The sequence below is a fragment of the Gavialis gangeticus genome, unplaced genomic scaffold, assembly GCF_001723915.1.
Source record: "Gavialis gangeticus isolate Ggan-Ray unplaced genomic scaffold, GavGan_comp1, whole genome shotgun sequence".
Classification (NCBI taxonomy): Eukaryota; Metazoa; Chordata; order Crocodylia; family Gavialidae; genus Gavialis; species Gavialis gangeticus.
The window spans coordinates 181,773,305-181,782,777 of record NW_017728992.1 but is presented as its reverse complement, the minus strand read 5'-3'; the positions used below and the strand labels follow the sequence as shown (position 1 = coordinate 181,782,777).

At 41.5% G+C, this 9,473-nt stretch overlaps 1 protein-coding gene across 3 annotated transcripts in view; it reads right to left on the bottom strand.

Moving 5' to 3' along the window:
- Positions 1-9,473, bottom strand: part of COL14A1 (collagen type XIV alpha 1 chain) — a 266,741-nt gene that overhangs the window by 251,980 nt on the left and 5,288 nt on the right. For all 3 annotated transcript variants that reach the window (XM_019528109.1, XM_019528108.1, XM_019528110.1), the window contains exon 2: positions 5,432-5,552. In XM_019528109.1, coding sequence (XP_019383654.1) covers positions 5,432-5,528 — 97 coding nt within the window. In that variant the 5' untranslated portion in view covers positions 5,529-5,552. The remainder of the gene's footprint in view (positions 1-5,431; positions 5,553-9,473) is intronic.

Below are 9,473 nucleotides of genomic sequence, written 5' to 3'. Positions count from 1 at the left end.
TCGTCCTGGGCATATAACCTCAATTGCTTTGGATCCGGCTTTGTTCCGGCCGAAGACACTGATGCTCTCGATGGGGGCGGGGGGGGGACAGGCCAGGAGTTGCATTTTCAACAACACTCATAAACCTTTCGGCCATGTTGCCAGCCGCTTTAGTCCGTCTTGGCTCTTAATAACACCCCCAAGGAGACTTTTTAAAAGAAAAGGTGTGTGTGTGTGGGTGTGTGTGTGTGTGTGTGTGTGTGTGTGTGTGTGTGTGTGGGGGCGGGAGAGAGGGGAAGGGGGAGGACGGGGAGGCAGAGACATTGTCTTAAGGATGAGATAACTGGGTGCATCTACATGTGTGCTTTACTGCAGTTGACTAATTAGCTTCGCAGTAAAGCATCACTGTTTACACATGCACCCCTATTAGGGTGTAGTAAATTAACTAACTCTACTGTAGAATAGTACTGTCTAGGACAAGTATTATCCTATGGCAGAGTTTAGTATACCAAAACACACATGTAGATGATAACTGGGAAAGGCAGGAGCATGAGGGTGCTACAATGTGGGGGCTACCTGCCAGCTAGCTCTACCCTTGTGGTCGAGCCAGCCCCTCTGTAGCATGTTGATCTGGGAAGGAGCAGCACTGGGCTGGCAGGGTGACCCCCCTGGACCCACTGCTAGCTGAGCTGTTCTGCCCAAGCTCAAGGTGCTATGGTCCCGTGCACATAAGTTAACATGCACCCAGGAGAAATAAACTTTGGTGCAAACTGTTCCACAGTTTATTGCTATGTGCAAATTGCACGTGTAGATGCACACACTAGGCGCACCTATACAAGACACTACTATGTAGCTTGTTACACAGTACCATTGGCAGGCACTAACCATGATGTGACACTACTGAGCAGTAGTAACAAGCTACTGTGCATTAGCTCATTGCTGTTGTGCAGTAGCGTCTGAAGAAACCTATGTGGGGATGCGCACAGTAAAACCAGCAAGTGCTTATGCAAGCACTAAATGACTGCACAGTAACAACTGCACAGTCTGCCATTCATGTAAACACAGCCACAGCGTTCTACAAAATGGATTTTCAGAACTTTAACAGGGTAGAACAGAATTGCACATAGGCACTTAACTCCACTTAGAGAGGTAATAGCTTGAATACAGTCTTGCTGCTAGTCTTTAAGTTACCTTCCCAGGTTTCATCAGTTACAAGAGAATGAGCATCTACAAGTACCACTCCCTGCATGCAACCAAATCTTTGAAAATTTGGCCCTCATTGTTTTCTGGTGAAATAATCAAGTGTGAAGTATTGTTCTGGGCAAGGTACTGCAGGAATATTCTGCCTACTGCAACTGTAATACAGTAACTGAAGCTAAGGTGAAAGTTTAAAAGGCAGGCAACTGATAGTTACAGATTACAGCCTTTAATTCATTCTCAAGACTCAGAATGATTTATGTATAGCTCACAAACAGACTTAAATCAGAGCTGAATGAACCTAGAATAACAAATGATGTATAGCAATTCATGAAAATATGCAATTCCATTTAGTATTCATTTGCTGGTGCTTTGGGAGGGAAAAAGAGTCTTTGAAACAGTGATAATATTTAATGCAAAAAATGATCCACATTTTATAGGGATCACTGGCAAAGCACAAAACCTAATCATAACCAAAAATGCAAATACAAAAAGGCATATCCTATCAAATCAAGGAGAGGGAAAAAAGTCTTTGAACACCATTTTTTCTCATGTCTGACAGGTTTAAGAGCACTTTCCAGAGGCATAGCTCTGACCTACTTGGAATTAGCCATCACCAAACCAAGTAAACTTCTGAAGCCCCCTTACAAAACCAGTCACATGTTTGATAACAAGCAAAGAAGGACAGTCACCAAAGTGGTTGGCATTTACTATAGAACTACAATGTGATAGACTAGAACAACTGTGCCAGAAGAGTCTTTGCATAACGCATAAATCTTTGCCAGCTAGTTTATTTTTGTGCATATATGGAATGGGTGGGAAAAGATGTCCAAAAAAGAATCAATATAGGTAAGAAGAACAATTGGTAAAAAAAAAACAAAGTTAACTATGTCTTGGTTATGCAAAGACTAAGGTTCAGGCACAGATAAGGACATATAAACTAAGGACATTAAAATCTAATACCTGGACAAACAACAAAAAAGATTGATGGGAATTACTACATGGTCACCAACCTGAGGAAGCAATCTTTATTTCTGTGGACTTTTATTATCTGTTGAACAAAATTCTCACTTCTTGCAGAAAGAAAAAAAAATGAATCCAATCTGAGTCAGTTAATGGATAAAAAAAAAAAAAATCAGTAGCTAGAGCTTGTTAAGTGATTTTATAGGAATGCGCAAGTGAGTGGCCATCAGCAACATTAAAGCAATCACCCAAAAGAGGCTAAAGACAAGTTCAAGGTTTTGATTTTTGCAGCTATATAACAAAAAGTTATTTTTGTTAGTGTCCCAAATATATTACACTGCAGACGAACAGGGAAGGTGTTTTGAAGTATTCAGTGTTCCACTGGCACCTCTTAACACAAGTTTTGTACAGTTGAGAATAGTAATTGCACCTTTTAGCACCTAATTTTATATTAGATATTATATTGAAATCTTGATCAACTTGAACAAAAGTTACTCATCCATTAAAATTGACCAGTAATTATATTAGCAATTTACAGAAATCACAACTACCATCTTTTGCATATAAAGGTAATTCTTAGCATCTAAGCATATATACTGTATGTATATATGAGAACGCCAATGACAGCAGACATTTTCTTCAGCCATTTATATAGTGATGTGAGAAATCTTGTTTTTTAATAAAAACCTTAAAACAAATGGAAGTTTTGTTTTTTTAAAGTAACATTTACATTAAGCAAGAAAAGGTTCCAATCTAACTGAATGAGAACAGAAGCTATTCTAGGATTCGGAAGTTAACACATCAGATAAAACAGGTAACTCAATGCAAAAAATGTTGAAGAGGTTAATATCTGAAAATAAAGATCTAAAATGTCAGTGACCAGTAAAACATGACAACTGGATAATTTGTGATCAGATGTGTAAAATGGGAGCAATGATTCAACAGAAGTCACAGTCGGCATGGTCTTTCAAATCAGCACCTCAGCGAAACGGTGTCCATCAGCACCTTGTGGACATTTACCCTCAGGTGTAGAGCCAAACCTTCCAAATACACTCACTCTTTCGAAGAACTCAGTTAACATTTCTTCAGAGCATCTTTGTCAGGGGAGGGCATATAAGCTAAACCAGTGGAGCTCACCCTTTTAAAGCAGCAGACCAAGTACCTGCCACCCAGCTGCACCACTGGCCACCAATCCACTCTCCAAGAAGGGGAGGGCAGGAGGTGCGTGCCAGTGCCAGAGGAAGGGGAGGGACAAGAGGAAGACAGCTTACTTCTGGTAAACTGTACCTGCCTAAGGGAGGAGGGAGGGCTGCAGAGGGGACAGCAGCATGGCAGAGGGCCTTTGGACATGCTGGACCAAGCTGCTTGCTGCTGAATCCCTGTGCCTCAGGCTTGACCCAGTCTCTTTGGGGGCCTACAGACCATAAACTGGGCACCACCGGGTTAGACTGAACCCCCCACTTTTCCCTGAACATTAACATGATGTGTTACTTATCTAAATCACTCAAATACACTGTTAGCCTTGTATTTGTAACCAGGCAGTCAGTCACTGTCACCTGAGCAGAGAAAATGAATAACTTATTACACAAAGCAGTTGACAAAGGACTTCAGATGACATGTTATTGCTGTAAGTGGAGCAGAAAAATGTTTCTCCTCCTTGTGTGGAAGAAACCCCAATTACCACCTTCTTACTTGCGTTATGGTTTTTATTTTCAAAGCTGTTTAAGGAATTTGACACATCTTCCTTTGAAATCATTTTAATGGGTCTGAATCCATAAAATGGCTTTAAAAATACCGTACTGTGGTAGTGCTAGAGTGATGTTTTAGTCAGAATGGTCCAGGAAGTATGCAAGAGACAAGGATATTTTGGGGGCATCTTTTATTGGACCAGCTGCAAGGTTGGGAGAGATTTTAGATAACCTTGTTTAATCTGATAGAAGACAATACCCTGCTCCCCTCCAAATATCCTTGGTTCTTTGAAAACACCATATGTATATGGCAAATTATCTGTATGTGGAAGTTAAATATGCAGGCCTGAGATTAGCCACGTGCTTCTTTTTATTGACTCATTAAGTCAGAAATATTTGGGAATCAAATTTTATTTAAGATTGGTGCACTGACCATTTGGAGAAGAGTACAGGGAAAAAAATTTCTTTATTCCTTTTTGCTTGCAAGATACACAATAAATATCAATGCGAACACTCTCCAAATTCTGAACAGAGATACTCAGTGGTGCTCTACAGTCTCCAGAAAAGTACAATTCCTCCAAGCATCTGAAAACACTGGGGGGAACAATGTTGCTAGGAGCATTCATACCTCTTAACCAAGCTTCTCTGACACCTCATGTCCTACCCTAACGACAGCCTCTGCTTATCTACTACTGTTTTGTACACATTCAGTAATAAATATACAGCATCTGATGAAGTGAACTTGGATTCACAAAAGCTTGTGCTACATTTCATTTATTGAGTCTATAAGGGTGCCTTCTGACTGACTTCAGACTAACACATCTAACTACCTTCCTCTAAGCATAAAATTTCAACATTCATCCCAGTATAAAAGGCTTTACACGGGGGAGAGAATGTCTGTATAACCTCGAGTCAGAGGTGTTTATAGTCCTTGATGGACCTTCCCTTTTTTTTTTTTTATTCGCTCAAAAAAATTGACTTGGGAGGAAGAACAGTAGCACAGACTTCTCTAGAACTCAAACGACTGTCAAGACCATGTAGGAGAGTTTTTAAGCAACATCAACAGCATCTTTTTACTAGCCATGCATGGGACATTTGCACAAAACAAACATAAATTGTCAAGGAATGGCTGAGGAAGAGCATCCCAGTGAGCCCTGTATGCAACAGTTATATTAGATACTGTTCCTACAAAGCAGTGATGTGTTTTCCATGCCCGATTAACATCCCAGTGAAGAACCATCTGTGTCTCTACTAGCAAGAGCAACGTTCAATATTTACATTTAATAGAACTGAAAACGCTTCCTGAATCTGTTTTCAGATATTCATCCTATACAGCTTAAGTACCAAGTTTCTTTCCAAGATGCTACACTTCACTACCTGTGTGTCAACAAGCCAGGAAAACTACATCTTGATTATGCTCCCTGGGAATTTAATAACAGAACTCCTATTGATTGTAATAATATTGGATCAGCTTGCTTGTAAAGGGAAAATTCTGTTTTGTGCTCGAAATATAAAGCCATTATTAGGCTAAGGTGACCTACCCCATCTGTCCACCCCTAAAGCCCACAGAAAAGAACACCATTATTTTCTCATATATCAGTTACCTTGACTCTGGGCACAGCTGATGAAATGAGCAGCAACTGTTAAAAATGCCAAGAGCACCCAGCTCTCTCTCTTCTGTTGACAAACCATTCTTTTCATTTGGTAAGTGCTGTATCACCAAGCCTACAAACAAACAGAACTGAAATAAATTATCAAGCGCAGACATCTAGGGCATTCACTTTAAATGAGAATCAAAGGGTGAAACCCTGGTTCCATCAACAGAAAAGGGAATAAACAGCCATTTGCCATTAACTTCAATGGGGCCAACATATCATTAGCAAAATCCATTTAGTAGCTACAGCACATTTCACTTTAAAAGGGTGCAGAACCATTTGAGAATTTCTTTCTTTCTCCAAAGCTGTATTTTGGCAAAGCAACGGCCAACCTCAAATCTTTCCAGAGAAATGACTGGAGCCTATGTGATTAAAAGCTAGGAACAGGTTTCCAAAGTGCCCCAGGTTTAACTTGTTTAGCATGGTTAGCAATTTTAAAAACCTGCCCCCAATATGAAACTATGACTAGTATTCTGTGGATAATAAACAGAGAAAGTATTAAAAACAGACCCTACCATATATCAAACAAAAAACACTCTGGTTCCATAACGTATTTAAAGAGAACACCACTGGCTGGGACCAAATTACGAGCGTTCCTGTGAATATCATGTCATGTAATACACACCAGGGCTTCCCAGTACAGTAATAAAGCATCTGAGATGGGAGTTCTGGGACAATACTTAGTACAGTAAAAACTAAAACCTGGTATCTCTTTTGCACCCAGATTATTTTGAGTTTGTTGTAGAATCATAGGAATACAGGGCTGGAAGAGACCTCAGGAGGACATCCAGTAAAACTCCCTGCTCAAGGCAAGTTAATCCCCGTCTAACCCATCCCAGCCAAATGCTCAGCTAACTTGCTCTTAAAAATTTCCAATAATGGAGATTCCACAACCTCTCCCAGTAATGTTGTAATGATTAGCTACCCTCTCTGTTAAAAAGTCAAACCTATTTCTCGTCAGCATTTAAGACTTCTTGCCCTGTCTTCTGTGGACACTGAGAAGAATCTATTGCCACTGTCTCTATAATGACTTTTTATACGTTTGATGATTATCGCTAACACATCCACTCCCCTCCCTTCTTCAATGCACATCTTCTCCAGACGAGGCAATCCAAATTCTTCCAGTCTTTCCTTGGAAGTGAAGTCATGTGTCCTAGACTTCAAATCACTGTTATACTCCTCTCTGATCTCTTTCCAATTGTCCATGTCTTTCTTGAAATGTGGTGGCCAAAATTGGACATGTTACTAGATGTGAGGCCTCATTAGTGTCAAATACAGTGGAAGGATCACTTCTTCTGAATGTCAGGAAACACTTCTGTTTATTCATATCAGTATGCTTTGCAATTTTTTTTTTTGCAATAACATATACGTGACTTATATTCAGCTTGCAGTCCACTATGAACACCCACATTTTTCTTCTGCAGTACTGCGGCTTAACAAGTCATTCCCCAATTTGTGCATTTGATTTTTCCATCCTAAACACACTTGACTTTAGAACTGCAGACTATGTTTCCAGTTTATCAAAATCTTTTTAAATTCAAATCCTATCCTCCAAAATGGTTGCAACTCCACCCTCATAAATGTCAACTGCAAAATTACTAATAAGCATACAATTCCATCCTCCAAGTTATTAATGAAGAAATTAAACAGCACCCAATTCAGCAGATTCCTAGAAAGCCCCACTTGATACCTCCTTCTAGTTAAGACAATGAGCCATTGATGGCTACTCTTTTAGCACAAAGATCCAACCAGTTACATGTCCACCTTACAGTGCTTTCATCTAGACATTTCCTTAACATGCTAATGAGACTATCATAAACGGTAGTGTTAAAAGCCTTGTTAAATTGAGATACATCATATCCATTGGTGTCTCCTATTTTCAAAGCCCATGTCACAGAAAAAAGTCAGGCTTCACCAACCTGACTTAGTCTTGACAAATCCAGACAACCCGGATCATCCTCATTTCTTAAGGATATTTGCTCTTTTCTGATCTTCTGGAACCTGATGTGACATCCTTGAGTTCTCAAAGCCAATAACAAATGGTTCTACAATTCCCTCAGCCAATTCCTGGAATAGTTTAGGCCTATGTAAAAAACATTAAGCTTGGTTTAGTAATCTCTAAGGGCACATTCCCACAGGTGGGAACACCCGTTTCCCTGGGGACAAGGAGCAGCAGCACAATATGAACCGCTGCTGCTTGTTCCCAGGAAACACCCATGCACATGCACTCTGGCGTGCAGCACATTGCCCTGGGTAGGGTAGAGGGGGTTGGCCCCAGCAGCCTTACTTGGGGTCCTGAGGGTGTCTGGGGGCTGCAGCTGTAGCAATCCAGCAGCATGGAGCCTGGCCGGCAGCTGGAGTGTGGCTCCAGGCAGCCAGGCTCCAGTTTCCAGCGGCACCACGTGCACCACCCTGCTTTTTAAGGCATGGGTTTCTCTGACACCAGGATCTCCAGGTGTCAAATCCCCACCATGCTTCAAATTAGCAGCACAGGGAATGCCTTCATGTGTTGTATGCAGTGCTGGAGACAGGTCTGTGGCACCACACACCATACATCTGCGCTCACCGGGACACACCCTAACTGGTCTTTTCTTACTCTAAGCTGTTTAACCCTCTCCCCTCACCCCATTCCTTGCTGCTAGTTATCTGATGACAAATACAATTGGCTTTTTTTGTGAAGACTGACGTAGAAAAAAAAAGACAATAAACATGCCATTCTTCCACTTCATCATCCATTACAAAACTTCCCTCCCCATTCACTGAGGGACCTACACATTCTTCGGTATTAGTCTTACTTCTAGCACAGTCAAGTTTTTTTTTTGTTTTGGTGTTGTTCAGGCCTTATTTCCCTTGCTGGCTGTATCTCAATTTCTCCTTTCGCCTTCCTGAATTTCTCCCTTCATGCCTGTGCTTCACTCATGCTTAGGAATACAGACAAGTTTCCAGTTTTTGAGAATCTTTAAGTTTCAAGTGCTTGATGAGTATACTGTTCAGCCAAGTGGTCTCTCACTGTCCTTCTGATCCTTCCTTCATGCAGACAACATGGTTTTTTGCCCTTAACACTGTATCTAAGGTGCAACCAGCTATCTTAGATTTCCTTTTCCCTTTTTACCTTGCAACTTCCCTTCCATTGAGTTTTTTTAAGTTTGCTTGTCTGAACGCCAGCACTTCTACTCTGCTGATCTCCTTCTTTACTTTCCTTAGGTTCATGAACTCTCATGATCACTAGCACTTACTAACCTCCCACCTTCAGATACTCAAAAATTCCTCCCTATTTATAAGCAGCTTACCAAGAAGAGCTTCCCATTAGTTGGCTTCTTCATTCACCAAAATTTTGTCCCCAACATTCTCCAAAAACTTATTTTACTGTCTGTGCACTGTCATTAGCCTCCCAATATATATCATAGTAATTAATGACTCTTCCCCCTTCTCCTCTCCAACCAGAAGCATAAGTCCTGCAATTTGAATGCTTTGGTTAGCTGTTTTAAAAAAATAAATAAAAGTTTCCTCCACCTCCTCCTGATTTGATGGTGTATAGCAGACATGTACCAGGGCCCCTACCCTTCCAGTTCAAGTTTTTAAAACAGCACAAATGAGGGGTCAGATAATGTCCATTTCCACCCACAGAGAGGCAGGGGTGAAAGGGACCTCCAGAGGTCCTCTAATCTAACCCCCTCTGACCTGAGTGGAGGGGCAAGACCCTCTATCCAGGAACCTCCAGCTTTGGTCCCAGCAGCATTGGTCCCACTGGCACACCTCAGTTGCCAACACCCAGAGACTCGGAAGGAGGCTTAAAAACACCCTGAAACATGTAGCCACAAGGGGGGCAACCAGCAAAGCCCCCAAGCCTGGGAAATACCCATGGAAGAACAGGGGCAAAGCTACACCTACATCACCACACACAGGCAGCTATGCAACCTCTTCCTGGACCATACTGGTAGGGGCTCCATGGGGGTGCACGTACCCCCCGATGGCGGACACCGACGCTGTC